Genomic DNA, 20147 nt, shown 5'->3' with positions numbered 1-20147 from the left:
CAGCGTAGGTTCCGCACCCGTGCTCAAAAGCGTCCAAAGCAAATGACAGAACAATGAGAAGAATAAAAATAAAAATGTGACTTTAATTCCATTTCAACATGCTAAGCGTATCAAAATAAATAGATGGCATGAGTTCAAAAAGCATACAAATCAAAAAGCAGGATGAAAATAAAACAAGACCAGTGTAACACAAATGGTGACCCCCCCATGCCCATACATTCCTTTTCGACAAACGCTCACAGTAGTACGAGACCTTGCGGCCTCTCTAGTGTGTGATAGAAAAGTAAAGTGCTGGTGGTGGTTTGCCGTCGAGTGAAGAAGCACTTATAAGAGACAAGACGAGACCACGTGGCAGTGTGCGTCAAACCTTGGAGGAATGTTCTTTAATGGCGGCGCTCGGTGGTTTGTTTACATTGCATGACGTGTTCGTATGATTGTGTGTGTGTGTGTCTGCGTGTGCACCTTTTTGTCTGTGTGGCCCGGTGGACACGACACAACTACGCTCTACACATCAGAGATGCGTTGTGATGAACACGCAACATTAGCTCAAACTTGACAGCACACCACTTTGCAGAAAAAACAAAACAAAAAGCATAACAAAAGCAAAAAAAAAAAAAGCATAATGTCTGCACCAGATTAGTAATCTCCCTTTTTAGACACCCCACATTAAAAAAAGGGATGCTTTGGATAAATAAAAGTTAAAATTACCGCTGTTTATGTCTTTCTTTGCTGTACACACGCACACAACCAGCAGGCATTTTAAAGGCGGTTTGACCGGTCGGCAAGAAGTACCACGATGTGTTCAAGGCCAAACAATTCCCAACATCCTGTTAACAAAACTAAAGCAGTTTTTTTTTGTTTTTTTTTTAAGTACTTCCCGGTGGGACAGAAGTGTCACTATGATTCCATGAAACAGGAAGAGATTGTGTCCAATTAAAGTCTCTGTGACCCTCGTCCCTTCAGCAGATTAATACGTAGTGTAAACCACGCATGCCATGCGCCTGAACGCATCACACAAGGCAAAGAAGCCAATTTAGGCAGCGTTTCTCTTGTTCTGCAAGCAAAACTTGTTCCTGCGGGCTCTCCTCAGTAAAACCGTGCACGCCGGCGAGCTTCGAATGTGTAAAACAAAAGCAAGATGGCGCTATAGATGATTTGGGGTGGAGTGGAGCGTGCTCAGTAGACCCCGTCTGCTATTTTGCGCTTTTCTTGGACGCCGCGCTCCTCTTGGCCTGCCACAGATGGTTGTGAATGGTCAGAGCGTCCACGCTGACCGACACGGTCTTGGCGGGGATGACGGTGAACTGCTTGCGGTCCGAGCTGTACTTGTACAGCTTGTCGATCATCTTCTTGCTGATGCTTTTGGGCCCCGTGCCCGTCAGCTTGTGGATCTCCTCCGTGTCCGGGAAGTACGAGTAAAGCGCCCGGAACTGGCAGCCGCCGTCGCGGAACAGGATCATCATGTGATTGGACTCGCACTTCTCCAGCTCCTGCGGAGGGACGAGAGCTCAGTTACAGCCAAAGCAGCACAACAGCAGGTTCATATAGAGGAAATTACTAAAAAAATAAATGTAAGTAAAAATAAAAAAAACCCATAAAAAGTATTTAAAAAATAAAAAAACATAAAAATGATTTAAAAAATTCAAGACAAAAATATAAATTGCTATAAATAAAAGCAAAAGTAAATACAAAAATAAGCGAGATTCCAACCAATAAAAATAAATGGAAATAAATCCAAAAATGAATATATAAATAGAATTAAACTGCTGTGGTTGTGGTCGCTGTGGCACTGGCAGAGTGACAGTTCAACCCAAGACACACTTGGACTGCTCCCTCATTTTAATATTTCATGACCCATTTCATGCTGGCATTGTCTGCAGATTGAAATAAAGAAATATGAGAGCAGAGCGTTTTTTTTTTTTTTTTTTTAATTGTTTGAAATTAAATTTTATTTCGATATTTGTATTGTTTTTTCCACATGTATTTATTTATTCTTTTTTTTTATTTTTGAATTTATTTTTTTGTATGTAATTTTTGAAATATATATTTTTATACCAGTTTTTTATTTTCACTTTGATTTATCTATTTTGGCAGTTTTGATCCTCCATAGTGTGGATACCAAGTATTGATATTAATATTCGGCCGAAGTCATGGGAAGTCCCATTACCAGCCACCGATACTAAAGGCAAAAAAAAAAAAAAAAAAATCTGACAGCAACTAGGTCCTCCTTGGTAGTTGTTGCCGCTATGCTACGGCAGTTTGACATCATCTGGATGAGAAATAAAGTTATTTTTTTTTTTTTTTTTTTTTTTTTTTTTTTAACTTTTTTTTTTTGTCACTGCATTAAATGAAATGTTATTCAGTGTTCTCTTCACGGTTCGGTTATTGCAGATTCACTAATTTACGGGATTTCATATGTGACATTTGTAACCCGGTTTCTGTTTAAATTAAGCCATGTTAAGATTAAACAGAAGAACTTCAACAGTTATTAAGTCGATTTATGAAGTTGAACCTGGTACAAATGAATTCACTTTGCTTTATTGCTGGTATTAAAAGGAAAATGAAGCATATTGACCTCGAGTATCTGATTCTTCTGTGGCTCGTTGACTTTCCCGGCCAGACAGCAGTGTGAGATGGCGTTGTGGATGATTGGCTTGTTGGATTTGGCACTTGGCTCCTTGAAAAGTTTCGGGCCTGAAGGAAGACATTTGAGAAGAATTAGCAACATTCGAGAAAGACTGGATCAGAAGAGGATGAATAGCATCCACTAACCAGTGTACTCTGCCAAGGATGCGATGGAAGACGCAGTGGAGCCGTTATCCCAGTCCCTTTCCGCAGCCCGACTGTGGTTGCGACTTCCGGGGAACGACTCCACGGAGTCGCAGCTAAAACGCACGACAAGAATGACTGCAGCGTGATGACACAAACCGATAAACTTATCTAAGGTGGAACATCTTACCGGTGGGAGCCTGCACCTCCGGAGTTGACGCTGTCAGCCTCATTGGTGGCAGCGGAGGCCAGCGACAGACTGGATCCCGACTGGGCCGTGCTCAGGTTGTCGGCTGTGAGAGAAAACTGACATTTCAGCTTCAGGAGTGACGTTTGACCCTGTGGCCTAAATTAATAAAAAAATAGATATGCACAAAAAAATTGTGGTAACTTAGGGTAAAACAAAAAATTTGACACAAGTACTGAAACATTCAGCAACAGCCTGACGTGCATTCAAAGGTTTGGAAAATGTCAAACTAATTTCACCTGTAAAGGTTCGAGTGCATTTTCGGTTCATCCTGAAATTTTAAAAGACTAATATTAGTAAAAATATTAATATTACTAATAAAATTATTATTATTAATAATAATAATAATAAGCATGTAATCTAATAAATGTATTTTATATAATTAGACATATTTGGACAAAATCCAAAAGGAAGTCTATGGGAAAACCATACTGGTTAAATAAATTTTTGTCCCACTGTAGATGTAACCCTGTTCATATCATCTTATAAAAAAAAGCTACAACTTAAGAGAGACTGGAAAAAAATTTTTGACACAAGTACTGAAACATTCAGCAACAGTCTGACGTGCATACAAAAGTTTGGAAAACGTAAAATTAATTTCACCTGTAAAGGTTCTAGTGCATTTTTGGTTCATCATGAAATTTTACAAGACTAATATTATTATTAACAAGTATTATTATTATGATTATTAACAAAATAAATAAATAAATGTATTTTATATCATTCAACATCACCTATAAGTACAGTGGGGTAAATGTATTTGGCGAAAATCCAATATGAAGTCTATGGGAAAAAATACTGTCTAAATACTTTTTTTTTTTCCCCACTGTAGATAAAACCCCGATATAAAGAGTCTTGACAAAAGAGCTATAACTAAAGAGAGACTGGAACAATGAGGCAAAGAGCTCACACAGAAATATCCAGTTTAGTAGGTTTCGATAGCTTGATGGATCGGGTGTGGAAGGGTGTGCGTCTTCATGAGTGTATGATGTAATGAACAGGACACGCCACCAGAGGTCAGTGCTTTCATATGGTGGTTTGGTGAGACATCAAGAGGAAGAAGAGTGGAACAGAGTGTGGTAAGGCACGTCTTACGTGTGGAAGAAGAGCACTTTGAGACAGTGTCACTGGACGACTCCTCTTTGAGGATGGTCTTGGGTCTGTGTTTCTGCTTGGGTTTGGGAGTCTTGGGCTTCACGAGAGCTTGCTCCTCAAAGATCTCCTGCTGCTTCCTCCGCAGGTACTCCTGCTTGATCAGCTCCCGCCGCGTCTTCTCATCCTCCTTCCGCAGGCGATCCTCCTCAGCCTTCCGCCTGGCGTCGAGCGAACGCATATCAGCGGCTGATTCGCGCGCCGGCGCAAATATTGTTTCTGAGACATTTTACCTGGCCTCATCGCGCTTCAGCTCGGATTCTGCTTCCAGCTGCTGCTTGCGGAGACGGGCCTCCTCCGCTTTCTTTTGCTGCTTCAGCAAGAACGCCGCTCTCTTCTTGGCAAGCTCATCCTCCGCTTTCTGCTCGTCCTGGACAGTTGCAACAGAATGAGACAGATGAAATCATCCATGTGCTAGGTGAACAACAGTTAACTCATTCACTGCCATTGACGGCTATAGACGTAAAAAAAAACATTACTAAAAATCACTAAGTTGCTTCAGATGCTTTTGGTAATATAAACATCCCCGTTTGTGTAGGCAAATACCTTGAAGAAGAATCCCATGACAGACTTCTGCTCTCCATCTCCTTCATCTGTAGTTGTGTCGGCAGCCTCCTCCTCATCAGGGTCCTTCAGCTCCGACATATCGACCTCAATCAGGTGAGCTTTGCTGCGATGCACTTCTTCCGACGGCACGTTCTCATTCCCCGAGCTGTCCGAGGAGTTGAGCTGGGAGTCTTTCAAGGTGCTGGACAGGCAGGCGTCAAAAGACACTTTGGGAGGAGACAGAGCATTCAGGTCCACTCTGGTCGGCAGTCGCAGGTTGGCGTCGTCGTGAAGCCTAAAAGCGGCGCTGCGTGCCTGGCTAGAGGCAGTCTTGTTGATGGTTTCTCCCGCCGGAGGATTTCTGAGCCTGTGCGGGTCGGGATGCTCGTTCCTGGGGGACCTGCCCCCAGCTGATTGCCGTGGATGCGCTTGTGTTTCTGGGCCGCCCTGGGAGGGGGTCAAGGTCCTCGTGGCGTGCCGGCTTTGTTCTTTGCTCGCCTTTAGCTCCGTCTGCTTGGATCGGGAACTTCGGCCCGAGCTCAGTTTGGGGGGTTTTCTCGTCGGGGCGGCGCCAGAGAGGTGTTCCGCATAGTGTAAAGAGTCTCCGCCTTTAGCGTCACTGTTTTTGTCAGTTGCGAGGGACTGAGGAGTAGCACCAGGAGGCGAAAGTACATTCTGCTTCATCATCATTTCCTGCTGAAGGGAGAGTTGCATCATCTGCTGCTGGATGCTGCCGATGGCTTCGTGCAGCAGCTCGATGGAGCGGTTGCACTCATTGAGGTCCAACTCTTCTTCTAAGTAGAAGCTGCCATTGTTTCCCTTCTTATCTGCTTCTAAGGCACCTGATCCCTCCTGCTCTTTGTCCCCTCTCAGGGCATCAACACACATATCGTCTTTCGCTGATGATGTAACTTTCTCTCCATTGAGTTCGTCTTTGGAGGGGTCGGCTTTAACAGGACTGGGCAATGAAGCACCCTTGCCGCCGCCTTTCTTCACGATATGTAGGAAAGCGGCCTTCCCCAGCTTCTGCCTCTGCCGAGCTGACAGCACTTCCATCTTCTTCTTTTGATGCTCGATGGCCCGACGCTTCTCCTCGAGCTGCATGCGCAGCTGTACGATTTCAGACGCGAGGACGTTGGCACCACCACCCCCGTCGCGGTTGCAACCGCCCAGGGGTGACGAGGGACTCTGGTCTCTTTTGAGCCTCCAGGAGGACGGCAGGGGACCGCTGCTCTCTGATCCATCTGGAGTGGTCCTTTGCGAGCTGGAGGCACTGGAGCGGAGGTCGTGGTTACTGCCGAAGCGCTGCTGCTGGGCTTTCCGCTCGGCGAAAGAGGTCATGCGCACGCTTCCGCTGGCCACGCTGCTGGCCTGCGAGTAAGCGCTGAGGCAGGGGCTGGAGCGACCGCTGCAGCCGTTGATGTCTTTATCCTCGTGCTCTTTGACATTCATGTCCTCCTGGAGTTTGGCGGACTCCTCTTCGTCGTCCGCATTAAAGGTTTTCCTTGGCCAGGCTCGATCTTTCTCCGTAATGGCCTCATCCAAATCCTCATCCTCTTCGTCCAGGTCTTCAAGGTCTGCGTCAAGGCTTGGGCAAGGCTTTGTCTCCTCAGATTCTGAATGCAGGTAGAACCCTCCATCCGGCTCTTTGGACGAGGGGTCCACACTGCTGGTGGCGATGGGTCTGAATGCTGCGGTTTCCTGAAAGTCAGGCTCATCTCCTGTGGGGGTAAAAGTTTTGTTCAGGTTGAGGGGAGCTTTCTTATGAACCGCAGGAGAAGATCCATCCCCCCTGCGTGAAAAGCCCCCTCCCGAGGACCGCTCTCCACTCTCCTCCTCCTTGTTAGGGCATACAGACTTCTCTTTCGCCGGTTTCAGCACAGCAGGCATCAGCGGTTCTAGGTAAAAACCATCAGGTGCAGGTTTGGACTTTGACTCGGGTTCCGCTGCGGCAGCCGCTTGGCTCCCATCGGGTTGTTTGGAGACGGAGGAGATTTCCGTCCTCGCCACTGCCACCAGATTTTCTTCTTCGTAATCCAGGTTGACTTTTCCCAAGAGGCTGTGACCATTAACTCTGCGCATCTGGGCTAGCGTGGGCGGGTGAACTGAAGTCTGGTGTTTCGGCGTTACGTTGATGACATTAGACGCTAGGCTGTCTTTACTTATGGAGCGGGCTAGGCTGACACTGTCGCCAGAAGCAACATCTGCATCACTGTCAGCAGCTGAATGGCACATGAAGGGGCTCAGCGTGGACACTGGCCTGAGGAAGGAAAATAAAATACAATATTTATCAGAAACATTTCTCAATCTAACTTTTTCCATCTATTAGCTACACTACTGTTATGTACTTATATAGTGTACCTATAGCATAAAATCTATATGTCAAAATAAGAACGTCAGCAGAGAAATGTAAATTCCAACCAACTGATACATCAGGGTTTATAGGCCCAGCTTTACTTGCCCACCACCCACCACCACGCCAGGCTAAACATCACAACCCCAAGTCGATAAAAAAATCATCGCTGCATGTTGCCGGCTGCCGTGCCCACTCTCTTCGCCTTTTAACGAACGATGAATAGGAACCACTGGATATCAGCCACTGTGCACCCCACTCTAACTGGGTTTCTGGGGTAAACCCCATACATTACTCAGAAACTGCGGTTTTGAAAAAATAAAAAATAAATTCTTTACCTCTGTCTCTTGTCGGGCCAAGCGACAACAGAACCTCGGACCTGTCTGTCCATCTGAGTTAAGGAGTTGGAGCGGTTCCTTAGACCTTCAAAGAAAATAACGTTTTGAAACGAGGATTCTGGAGCTCAACAATGCTGTAATGTGCTGCTTTTACCTGTACCATCATCTCCTTGAGGCTGCTGTTGCCTCTGGCGCAAAGGCAAGAGTGGGTGGGAAGGACTAAAGGATGGACCTCCTCGACTGAAAACAAAATATATCTTTTCATTTTTTTTTGTTATTGCCAAGTTCCCAAAAAACAAGCATAAACTGATTTGTTTAAACAAAGGCTCTGAGCTAAACCTCTTCAGTTTCAGTTGTCTTATAAGAGAATTGAAACAAAAATGAACTAACATGATTCTTGTTAAGAAATATGATCATACCTAATGGTGCCCTCACGCCATTCACCCAACACTAGCCAATGTTGCAGCAATATTATATGGTAAGATGAGGCTACCTGCTACAGATTTCAGGGCTGCTCTGGTTTTCCGACACGCCAGGACTTGCCAGGAAGCTCCGCTTGGTGGCGTTGGAGATGGGCACTGATGGACGAGAACTCTTTGGCTGAGCAATGGCTCGAGCTACATAACGGACATTGGAAAAATGGTAGACATACATTTGTAAAATTCACGGTTAAAATTTCTTTTTGGTGTTATTAGTGACAAACAAAATACTTGGTCAAACGTACCATCTTTTGACTCTTGTAGATCTCGAGGCAGGACAAACCCTGGCTTGACGGTCTCAAACCACCAGAAGAGTTCAGCAATGAAAACCATCACATTATGCTGCGCAGAGAAGTAATAATTACTCATGGTGGCTTCTTTTTTTCTTCCACGTTTGAGCATTTTATTGTTGCAATTATGTTCAAACAGCAAGTCATTCTACCTTGAGCACAGGAGGTGAGTAGAGTATGTCTTCTGTTGTCAGGTAAAAACTTTTGTTCAAGTACTCGTTAGCAAACTCTCTGAGCAGGTGGATGTTATATAGGCTATCGGCCATGGAGGGAACTTCCTTCAGGCAAATATCTGATCAGACAGGAAAAGAGCTGTTCAGATACGGACTCAATTGAATGGCCCGTTGGGAGTGCATGTCATGCTTAATGGAACATACAAAAACCCTGTTCATGTTGTTACACAAACTCTTAATGAGAGTTGTGATGTAGCGAAACTGTACACAAGGTGCGTCTGAATGAATCTAGCCACTGTTACTGCATGTGCTTGTGTGTTTGTGTTTAGGCACACATGCAAGGATATTGCATACCCTCCAGCTTCATGAGTTCTGGGCAGTAGTAGTGGACAACCGTGAGCAACGCAGCTCCATCACAGACATCTCTCATCAAATCTTCCAGCAGCGGGAAGAAAGGAAGATGGCGACCCGACGCGTGTTCCCGACGATACCGGACCTGAACATAAAGACGGCCAAAATCGAATCGGACGCAAATACTACCACGTTAACGACAACATGACCACAGTCGCAGAGAAAAAAAATCCTTGGCACTGAAATGCATAGCTGACCTTGTCAAAGCACATTTGACTCAAGGATGTTGTATTAAGCTTTCTATTTAAACATCCAAGCAGGGTTCTCCCTTTCAGAGCACAAGGTTTTGCTTGTATTGACATGGACTGAAAAACTCCAGGATGTGCTTATATAAAAAAAAAGGCCCTGTGGCATGAGTTTAGGGAGAACCCTGAAGAGAGCAGGTTGCTGATGGTGAGATGGAGGTGTTAAAGCAGTGAACAACAAAGAGCCTTAAGCCTTAAGAAGGTTGGCCAGTGATGGAGCCCAGTCAAAGGAAGCGAAGAAGAACCAGCATAACAGGGCAGATGGGTGATCATTATATAAAATCAGTGTGCGATTTCAGGAAGAAAATCCCCAGTTTGGATCTGCATACATCTCTCTACTTAACACTTCGCTTCTGCTAACTGTGGTTCATCCAGAATGCACTTGGAGGATGTAAAGAGAGCAGAAACAAGTGAGCTATTTAAATAAATGCCCTTAGTCATTATTGGGAATCAATTATCAACTTTCAATGGTATAAAATACAGTTTCTTCAAAAGCAAAATTGTTCCAAAATAAGAGTAAATACCGATCTATTAACTGTAATTAGATAGAAACTCACAAAGGAAATCCACCATCTTTAATAAAATACAAAGCAACTTGAGCCTGCGGTTCATTATTTTAAATATATCCATTGTGACATGCTTAGCGGTAAGACAAAAGCATCACTTAGTGATGCCCGCTTTAAAAAAATAAAAAATAAATTGCATTAAAAAATTGGAGCGTCCTCAAATTTGCCCTGCTCTCTTTGTGTTTGATATCATCATCCAACATTAAGGACTTGGGCAGGAATTAATTGTATCCCTGACTGTCACATAGTCAAATCCATTAGGATTAGGAATACAGTGCTTTGCTTCAAGACATTGCCAACTACGTCCGTTTGGATCAAACCACTCCTGTAATTCTTAACAAGCAGTTTACCAATCACGCCCATTCTGAGCAGAGATGTGTCAAAAATAAATTATGACCAGAAGAAAGAGTGTGCGAGCAGAAAAGCCTGAGGTGATTACAAAGCAGGTCAGTGTACTGAAAAGAAAGAAAGAAGAAAAAAAAAAAAAAAGATGTGCTGGCAATGAGTTATCTGAAGCAAATACAAAAAAAAACAAAAATCAACAGTGTTTGCTTTGGCTTAAGAGGATATAACACACATTTACTTCAAATAATGACTAAAAACATACTCCTAAAAGGTGATTTGGAATTAAAATAAATAAATAAAATGAGGTTCCATCGTCTTTGTACCCCCTTGACTAAAAAGCAGCATAGGATGAGCTCGAACAAGCCTCGTGAGGTGTGCACACATCAACACAAAACTATGCGTGCATGGGGGGAGAGGGAGGGGCGACTTCAAAACTTACAGGGACAAGCTTCCAATACCATTTGGAGGGAGACTATCCCGTTGGCAAGGATAAGAGAGGGAAGGAAAGGAGGCATAGTCGGGGAACAGGAGCAGAGATATTAATAGGTAAAACGGTATTAGACAAAGGATTGGCGCTGCATCCAATTTCAACAGAGAAACACAGAAAAGGGTCAGAGCAACACTAAAGCACAGTTAAGGAGAGACATAAAGACTAACTCGTCCTTTGGAGACCTTGTTTACCTTTTGGTGACTGGGGGATTCCAGAAGGTGGTGCTTGACTTTGTGCTCCTTTTCGCTAATTTCCCTCATTTTAGTGTTTACCTGCAGATATTGTAAATTGGCGATTAACTTTTTTTTTTTTTTTTTTTTGTCCAGGCATATTGTACAATATGGGCACATGTCCATTACACTTCACAAAACAAAAGACCTGTTGCTTCACTCTGCTCATGTGTCTGATTTTACTCAATACACAAGATCAATGTGGTTGATTGGTTGCTTCTAGTGTGACACATATTTGTCGATACCTTATTGATCCAGAAAACCATGGCATCCTCCAAGTCAAAGGGAAGCTCCTTGGAGGGATTAAAGGTAGAGAAGCGCTCCACGGAGGCTACTACTTTCTCAATGCTGATCATCTCCACTGTGTAGGCCATCATCAGGGCATCGATCATGGGTATGTGGGCACTCTGGAAGAGGACGAGATGAGAGGATGATCATTCTGAGTTGTGTCACACGCACACAGTGAAGCCAAGCAGATCTGCTGTGGCACTAAAACGCTGATGAGGGACTAGAAGCTCACAGTGTCTGTCAGGTTACTATGAGCATGCTTTGTCAAGTCAGCAAAGTAGGAGGGGCTTCAAAGCAGACAACAGGACAAGTGCTGTCCTGCACAGGATTTTCCATCCCCTCACTGGGCTTTGTGTCTGGCTGTGTGGAGTATTACATCATACCGCCAGCAGGAAAAGCAGACCCACACTGGTCTCCATGGTAACAAACAGGAAGGAAGACTGCTCAGGGCAACTAAGCTGGTGGTCAATGTTCATTCTGTCCAGTGATGAAACTTGATGAACTTGCCAGTTCAGCTACACTAATTTCAAAACAAATCATCACATATGAAATAATGTTGTGATTTAATTTTTTGCAGGTTCAGGTTGATGCTGTAAAACATTTTAACTGTACAGGAAATTTTATGATAGTTTAAAAAACAAATAGAATATACAAAAAAAATAAATTAAGTAAAACCTGTGCTATTTTAGAAAAAAACAAAACAGTAACTTTCATGCATAGGGTCATGCAAGGGTTATGGTTGAGTCATGACCGTGTGGTCAAGTGTCTGTTTCGAACTGAGGTCAAGTGTCTGTCTTGAACTGATGTAACAGCATCTGGTTTCAACTGGGAAAACGCTATGTGATTTCAGGAGCTATGTGATGACAAGAATCGTTAATCTCTTTATCTGGTCAACAGCCAAGCAGGTAATTCCAGGTCAGTCCTGTTACGCACTTGTCTAGCCACAACCAATCAGATCGACTCACTTTCTATATAAGATGGCTGAGAAATATCACCACCCTTGCAATTTCTGTGGTCAACTTACTCAAGTTTTTTTTCCTCAGCCGTAGTTCTCTCTCATACACAGTTGAATTCCACTTATTGATTTAATTGTACAATAATGGCAATAGTGTCAATGTTCTTGGCAGATAAAACAGCTTCAGCTCCTTCTTGTAAAGGTTAAATGTAATTTCATGGCGTGCACACATTCTCTCACACGCACACCTCGTGACCAATTGTTCCCTGACTCACCATTTTAATGGGCATACCAGCCAGGTCCTCCTCCGTGACTGCCGTGTCGTCGCTCTCCACAACATAAATGCCCTTCCTGTCTAGAGACTGGATGACGGAGTGGTGCGACTGGAGGGACGCGGCCTGCTCCGTCTTCAGGATGAGGGCGCAGACGCGGCAGTAAAGCTCGCAGGACAGCAGCAGGCGGATGACGGGGGGCTTGATGTGTTCCTGGTCGTACTGGTCTGTGTAGAAGGGGTCCCGCAAGTCCTCGGGTATATGGTCTGAAATTGCCAGATGAAAAGTTAGTTCACATGTGAGATAATGCCTCGGCCAAGCCAACATTAAGTGTCTCAACCAGCAACAAAAATGCAGAAAGCTATGACCTTTATTAGTAATATTTGTTCACATCCTACTTTGGTTTACTCAGTCAGAGCAAACAAGTGCATGTTGCAACTCAAGTGACTACTAGCCATTCGAACAACTGGAGCCAACTTTAAAAAAAAACAAAAAAAAAAACAAAACAAAAAAAACATTAAAAAGAGATCCCATTTCTGTGGATATGAAGTCACACTAAATCCACACATAACAACCTTATAAGGAGCTAGAACAAAGCACTGGACTTGAGTATGCCAAAACCAAGCGGCGAAACTAAACAGGGAAGCTCAAAATAGGTTTGAAAAACTTTTACTAAATCGAGTTTTACAGCAGAACTGTAGGGAGGGAAATAACCTTGTTCCACTAAATCTGCTTTTGCACCAAGCGAGCGTGCGAGTAGAACAACATTAGCGAAGCGTGTGCAACGTATTCTGTTCTGATGGGATGAAGGAAGGCAGCCGTCAGCGGCCTCACATTCACAAAAACAAGACAGGCAGCTTCTTTCTGCAGGTCCCTAAAAGCACTTTGGTTCAGGGAGGGTGTAAGAAAAAGTGAAAAATAAATGCAGAATTATCATGCAAATGATCATCCATCCAGCATTCTAGTTAGGAAAACAAACACGACTGTGCATCTTTTGGAATTAAACAATTGATAAATGAATCCTGCTGAAGCAGAGCATTCCATTCCATTGCTAATGCAGTCCAGCAATCAATATGGGCCTCTGCTTGGGTCTCCCTCCTTACAAGTGCAACAGGGATTTAATGCAACTGTCATTTCAGCGTGTTGATGCACTTAGAGCTACAACTGGAATACAAGATTTCATACAGATATTGATTTATGTGAAGAGTAGTTCCTTGATAATAATACCAGAGATGGGCTTTATGATCTAGTCAAATAAATGAAATGTCGACAAGAAAAGCACTGCAGGCAAATCACAGTAGTTATTGTGCCTGCAATTAAAAACTATTCCAAAATGAATGATGTGGTGCTAATCAAATAACCTCCGTATATGTTGCAAAGAACAGGATAATGGAAAAAAATTAAAACTAGAAAAGTCAATCTGTTCCAGCATCCATTTTGCTCCTTTGTGAGTGTGCGCCTTGGCCACTAAGGGGCAGTATAATCTAGAGATAGACCGATAATCGGTCGGGCCGATAATCGGGGCCGATATTTGACATATTGGTACATATCGGTATTGGTCTGTTTTATTAATCTGACGGCCGATATGAGCGATCCATTTAAAACTCCGTCTTTTCGCTTCGAATGCAGCCCAGAGCGTCTCTGTCTGTTATGGAGTCCAACTCCAGCAATGTAACGCCCATAGCAGCATTTGATTGGTTAGCCGTGCAAGAGCCAGAACCAATCAGTAGTGTATGCCGTGTATCACAGTAGACGGTCACACACGCACCTACAACGTGAGACACATGCTTCGAAGGTAAGTTAAAAGAGAAGAGACTCCGCCGATCGTTTCACCATGATAAGCTAAACACATTGAATTATGTTGTGTATTAAATGTACTATATGAATGGAGCTGCAGTGCCTTGCATTGAATCCCCGCTAGCTAACAGTGGTGTGTTCAGCTTAGCATGTAGGCTAACACCCAGTAGCTAATTCGCTACTTGAACTACTCGGGGAGGGAATCACACACATTTTCACTTAATTAAGTAAATAATGTTTGTGAGAAAGGTTCCAAATATTAACAGTTGTCATTATTATATTGTCTAGTTCCATGTTAAGAGTAGAGTAATGTCATTATATTTACCTCTCGTCACGTCCACTACTTGTTGCATAGCGGTTATTATGCAGTGAGATGCCACAGTGACACGAAATAGCGTTTAGTTACTTTATATTGTGTTTATTTGTCGCACTGGTTTGCCATTGTGTGCCTTAAGCTTCGACGTCGATTTGATTGACAGCTCGTTGTGCACCTCGTTAAAGTCCGCTCCGTAACAAATTAAGTGTCTCAAACACCGTTTAACTACACGAACGTGTTCTCTTCCGTATGTTTGGCATTAGTAGAGAAGTGCACTAAAGTATAGTGTGCTTATTTGCTCGTTTTGTCTCTCTTTTCACGTCATGTCTGCCGTCATTTGGGACATTATCCTCTCAATGGATGCCACTAATATGTAACATCTACGGCCGTACACGGCTGCAATTAATGTTCAGTGATGTAATTTCGTTACGTGCATCATACTTTGAATAATGAGCTCATGTTTGGTGTGTTGTATAACTTTCTCGTGTGTTAGTAACTATTCATGTGGACAGCTAAGATAGTGCTTGTTAATGTGAATTAGCAATGTTGCAGCCCAGTTATTACTTAGACAAGTACATCTGTGCCATTAAGTGATACAGTACAGTACAGTAGTGAGAGAATAGTGTGCCCATATACACACACGTGTCTATAAGTGTAAAACACATTAAACAGCAGAAAGTGGCAGCGGTCCACCGCAACAATGTCTGTTTAACCAAGTTATTCTTACTATTATTATAACCAAGTTATTTTACTCGACCTTTTTCTGCGTTGATTGGGGCATCCTAAGTGGCAGTAAACTACATGATGAAGTGTCTTTTGACAGTTCTCTTGTAGAGAGGAGTAGCATGATATTGCTGTTCTCGATTTAAGATCCTCAGCTTATCAAAACTGTCTATATGGTAACAATAACAATAATCATAATAAGGTCTACAAGAACTGTATGGTGTTCAGGGATGAATAGTTTTTCTCATGGAATTTTTTTATTTATTTTTGCTGTAGTAATAAGTAATGCCACAGCTGATGCACATTTTGATTGACAGGGTTCCTCCTATTACTTCAAAATATAAAAATATAACATTTATAGAATAAAACTACAAGTATCCCAAATGCTATAAAAGGTAATGTCACATTGGCCCCCACATTTAACTCCCCCCGCCACCAACGTCTTATTGCAGATAGAAGGATGTAAAATGAAAAGTGTAGTGTGAGAATCCATTGTAAAGAACGGTTAGGGTTTGCATTATTCAAAAATTTGGTGCCAACATTTTAACTTTTACTGCAAATGAATATCGGCTTCAAATATCGGTTATCTGCCTCCTTGACTACCGATAATCGGAATCGGCCCTGAAAAAAGCATATCGGTCTATCTCTAGTATAATCCACATATTCGTATGTACACAAAGAAGAATACGTGTTGTTTTTCACAGAGGATAAAGAATATATTTCTATTTGTGTATAGTGTTTAGCATTGTGTGTTAGCATTATGCTAACAAACTTTCCTCAGGCGAAGTTATATGGTAATTTTAAATACATGTGTAATTTGTTCACTTTGCAGCTTCAAGTTTCTTGTTCGAAGAATTGTTCACTATAAGCGCTGCTTGTTGTGAAGCGATTCCAGTTCGCTGCCACTATCTAGCGCTCGGGATTCCTCGAGAGTTTGTATTTCTATAAACACCGCAAGTGTGTGATTGTGTATGAGATAACAAAAGGAGTCTAGAGGCGAAAGTGTTCACAATTGACTTAATTCCACAGATGAATACATTGTGTGGCAGCTGCACCCTCCCCCTTTCTGATCCCATTAGGACGGTGCTGGGCTTAAAAATGTAGCACTAACTGGGATGGGGCGCCGCACGAGCTGAGCTACATGAGAGTTGGCTAACTGTATTAAGGAGCACAAGCAGGGTACAAGCAACACGGTTTAAAACTGTGACAGGTGTACAGTGTGCCTGACTGACACCATGTCTGGCTGTCTGCCACACTCCGGCTTGGGAGCAGCTGTGGCAGCCTGAGGGCCAGGCAGACAACATGAGCACAAAAACACCCAAATACTAGTGACACACTGTTTGTTCTTCAATGCCACACGACCTCCAGCATCCTCTGGCACCGATATTTGCAAAAGAGAAAGCAGTTTTGTGTGATGCTGCTCAGCTACGTCAAGTATACAATGAACATGCCATGGTAAGTAATGACATTTAACACCACATGAGCCACCGAGTGAAAGCAAATGAGACTTTTATATTCAGTTCCCGAAGGAGATCAGCCTCCCATTGGACCAACCTGCCAACCATGTCAACCATGTTAGCATTAGCAGCCAAAGTATACAACTTCCAGTCACCATATAGACCAGCGATGTTCAATGTTTTTTTGTTTTGTTTTTGTCAGAGAAGAGAGACACAGGGCGACGCAATGTTGTGTGTTCGGTCTGAACCAAGCAAAAGGCACTGATTGAAATGGCAAACATGATGACGGAGACAGTGAGTGGGACTAAAGGCAAAGTATTCAGTGGAACAATGGCTACATAGCAATATGTCAATCCTGAGACTTTAACCGCTGCTGTTGAGTGAAAAATCTTCCAAGCAGTGAAGATATAACAGTGGTTAATGGGTGAATGTGTTAAAGTAAGGAACGGCTAAAATGAAAGTAGGCCAACACTTTCTCACAATAGTTTCATTTTCATTATTTTGAGTGTAGGTGATAAGCTAATTGACAGACTGCAAGGAATGTTGCTCTATGCTGCGTCGTCAAATAAAATAGAGTTTGAGAGCTGCATTGTATTGATGTTTTGTGTTAATGGGACAAACAGGACGGTGGAGCAGCTCAATTTGCACACGGATAGATTTATTTTTATTTTTTTCAATTTAATTAACTCGTACAAAAGTCCAACTGTTATGCAACCCTTAACCCGATTTGGATGAAATTCCACTGGCCATGCTACAAGTATGAGAACGATATTGCCAGCCAGGCACTGGATGTTTAAGAGGGAATTTAGTGTTGACTGGAATGCGCAAATAATTCCTTCCCTTGGACTCTTGTTGTCAATGTTTCACCAGTGAAGCTCAATATATTCTGCTGACTGCAAAAGTCTTGAGAAGAGCATTCCGATTGGTCCAACACAAACACACTTGAGTACAGTTTTAAGCCTGTGATGACAGACTGATGATTCACTGGTGAGAAATGCAAGTGAAGTGACAACACAATCCACATGCCAATTACAGTTTTCTTTTATGGCTGCAAACTGAATTACTCACCAATGCCGTAGGCTTTAGCAAATAGCCACCGCAGGTTGGCAGCTATTTTGGCTCTTGCAGAGTCATACATCTCCAAGGGTATGACATCCATGGTGCCTTCTGCAGACCCAGTCAAGTCCACTTTCCTCCTCGTACTGTCCCCAGCACACAAATCAACATCCATCCTATGGAAGGAAAACAAAAGTATTACAGTTATGATAAACAAAATTAATTATACAAGTGTTTTAAATTTGCTTTATTTAAGCGTGGTTTAAATGTTCTAACTGTGCATGATGTTACACAGTGGATTACAATATGAAATACACTGAACTTTTTGTTTGTTGTCTTGAATTTAATCAACATGATGATGGTCCTTGAGAGCCATATGTTTTTCTTTTCTTTTTATTTTCTTAGATGTCACTGTCTGGCAACTTTGTATAAAAAGAACGCAGTGGATATTTTGACTGAAAAAAGTACACATTTAGAATTCGTACTTGTAGTTCTTGCGCGATTTACGGCAAAATAACACCAAATAGCGAGTTGCCGGTCACGGCAAAGCATCCTCTTCCGTCATTTTTTTTTTTTTTTTTTTTTATTTGTATTGTTTTGTGTCTACTTTCTACAAAAATAATGTGGAAGCACTGCAGGATAGTCCTAAGAACGTTTATAAATCTTAATCTACATTAACTTTGTAAATCTACTTATACAAGAGACCAGTACATCATTAGAAACATTGTGATCCAATGTTACATAAAGAATACTTAAAGTACTTAAACACTTAAAGAAATTCAATTAACCCGACGTATATGTTAATGTTACTATTAATGGCCCAATGCTAGCTTGAAAAACAGGCTGTCATTTCTACCGAATTAATTCAGCTATTCTTACTGCATTTTTTATTATGTAAATTCTGAAAAGTAAATGTGGATCTTTTACAGACGACGCAGCAATAAGCTAGGAACCTTATTGGCTACACAGGCATGCATGCAAATGTACGGCCAGCTAACCGAGCTAACCACAACGCTGGCTAGGTAGCGTGTTCCTCCATACCTGAAAAAAAAGCTGATTTTACCTTGAAATGTGTAGATCCAAGTCACCCTACGGTCCAACCGGGGTCAATAATCAACCGAGAGTCCGTCTTGCTCTCCAGTGGGCCGCTGCGCAGAAAAGCCCCCACCGCCTGCCGCACATCGTAGCCGCCAGCTAATGGTGCTAACAGGGGAGGCGAGTCAGAATGGTCTCCCAGCAACAACACCCCATTCGCGGCCTTATTGACAAGGACTCCTCGGTGTACAAATGGACGATTAAAAATAACCGCGGAGCAGGAAAAACAGGCACGACTAACAATTGGCTCCGGGTTGTTCGAAATCTACCTTTGTGAAAAACAACGCCGCATGCTAGGCAATTTGAATTCTCATACCTTGAAGACTGGGGCAAAGCAAAGCACAAGCTGTAAGCAGCAGCAGGGCGTTCGCGCTCTGCTACTGAAAAAAAGAAAAAAGTTAGCTACTGCGCATGCGTGATTACTCGACAGTCATGGACACAAGCTCATCTATCACCATTCATGTTACATTAGTTTCATATGCGCTTATGTTCATTTTCATATCGTTTACCAGGTTTTATTTAGTCACTTTGGCCTGTATTCTTTTGGGCCAAATGCTGCCACACCAGAGAGGGAAAAAATAAAATAAAATAAAAAATCAACAAAACGTTTTAACGTTTTACAATTTGACATTATAGCATTTCACGTAATAATGATTAGCTTCCGTGAATTGTTATTGATTGCCCTTTTTGTTTCTGGATTTTCTGTAACATTTGGAAAAGATAGTTACAGTTTTACTTTTGAACCACATTTTCCCCTTTGTTTTGGAAATATAATATTGGGCTTCAACGACTATTCATCTGTAAACAACAATGGGGTATATGCCACGGAAGAGGCGGGACTTCCGACTTCCGTGTTTTTTGCGCATGAGCTTTAATTCCGGTTCCGGGTTGCGACGTGTGTGCCGCGTTCCAACACTCGCATCCTCCATCCCTGCGCCCCTCCAACCGGCAACCGCGTGCTCGCGTCGATTTTGCGGGAGCGCGCAGGGCGTCTCAGCTCTCTGCAGTGCTTCGGACAACTGACAGATACATGACTACACATTCGCACCCGTCGTCGGGAGCACGCAACCGAGAGGCACAAAGTCGGAAGCACAAGTATTGGGACGCAGCCCACACGTCGCGAACTGGAACCGAAATCAAAGCTCATGTGCAAAAACAGTCCCGCCTCTGCGTGGCATATAACCCATACATGTATTTTTAATCTTATAGGCTATATAGCCTACTGTTGGCAGTTGGCTAAATATTCATAAACAGCAGAAACCTATTTTTGTATACGTTTGAAAATGAAGTCAAGAAATCGGAAGTATTGGTCAATCGAATCCACAAATTCGAAAGCACATAAAACGTTGTCTTATTTTTATAATACCTGTATATTTCTTTGCCTCTATGTATGTCACCCCCTGGCTGTTGCGTTTATATTGGTGTTCCTAAGTGTCACAAAGCGAAGCAATTACGTCCGGTTCATGCAATGTTTTTTTTTTCTTTAATTTTTTATTTTTTTTTATCTTAAATCATTTAAAACACTTGGCCTTATTTTGTTTTATTATAATATAT

At 42.6% G+C, this 20147-nt stretch overlaps 1 protein-coding gene across 2 annotated transcripts; it reads right to left on the bottom strand.

Moving 5' to 3' along the window:
• Positions 1 to 63: 63 nt before the first annotated feature.
• On the bottom strand, positions 64 to 19974 carry camsap1b (calmodulin regulated spectrin-associated protein 1b). 2 transcript variants are annotated; one of them, XM_077522944.1, is made up of 19 exons: positions 18562 to 19974; positions 17511 to 17674; positions 12153 to 12415; positions 10880 to 11041; positions 10596 to 10676; positions 10354 to 10386; positions 8702 to 8843; positions 8327 to 8466; positions 8130 to 8226; positions 7899 to 8022; positions 7560 to 7645; positions 7406 to 7490; positions 4715 to 6974; positions 4402 to 4538; positions 4112 to 4329; positions 2960 to 3062; positions 2773 to 2885; positions 2576 to 2694; positions 64 to 1490 (listed from the first exon to the last, which is right to left on the bottom strand). In XM_077522944.1, exons 2-19 carry the CDS (start codon positions 17671 to 17673, stop codon positions 1194 to 1196), a joined length of 4623 nt encoding a protein of 1540 aa, XP_077379070.1. In that variant the 5' UTR covers position 17674; positions 18562 to 19974; the 3' UTR covers positions 64 to 1193. The 2 variants fall into 2 exon arrangements, with proteins under 2 accessions (XP_077379070.1, XP_077379071.1); XM_077522945.1 differs by lacking the exon at positions 10354 to 10386.
• Positions 19975 to 20147: the final 173 nt, after the last annotated feature.

Source organism: Festucalex cinctus, chromosome 5, assembly GCF_051991245.1.
Source record: "Festucalex cinctus isolate MCC-2025b chromosome 5, RoL_Fcin_1.0, whole genome shotgun sequence".
In the NCBI taxonomy this organism is placed as follows: domain Eukaryota; kingdom Metazoa; phylum Chordata; class Actinopteri; order Syngnathiformes; family Syngnathidae; genus Festucalex; species Festucalex cinctus.
The sequence above is the reverse complement of the archived record's forward strand: the minus strand, read 5'-3'. Positions and strand labels throughout refer to the sequence as shown.

Coding starts and splice junctions, on each gene's coding strand:
- camsap1b (XM_077522944.1), bottom strand. CDS start 17,673: ATGGATGTTGATTTGTGTGCTGGGGACAGTACGAGGAGGAAAGTGGAC. Junction 12,416..17,510: donor TGCTAAAGCCTACGGCATTG/GTGAGTAATTCA, acceptor TGGCAATTTCAG/ACCATATACCCGAGGACTTG. Junction 2,695..2,772: donor ATCCTTGGCAGAGTACACTG/GTTAGTGGATGC, acceptor GTCTTCCTTCAG/GCCCGAAACTTTTCAAGGAG.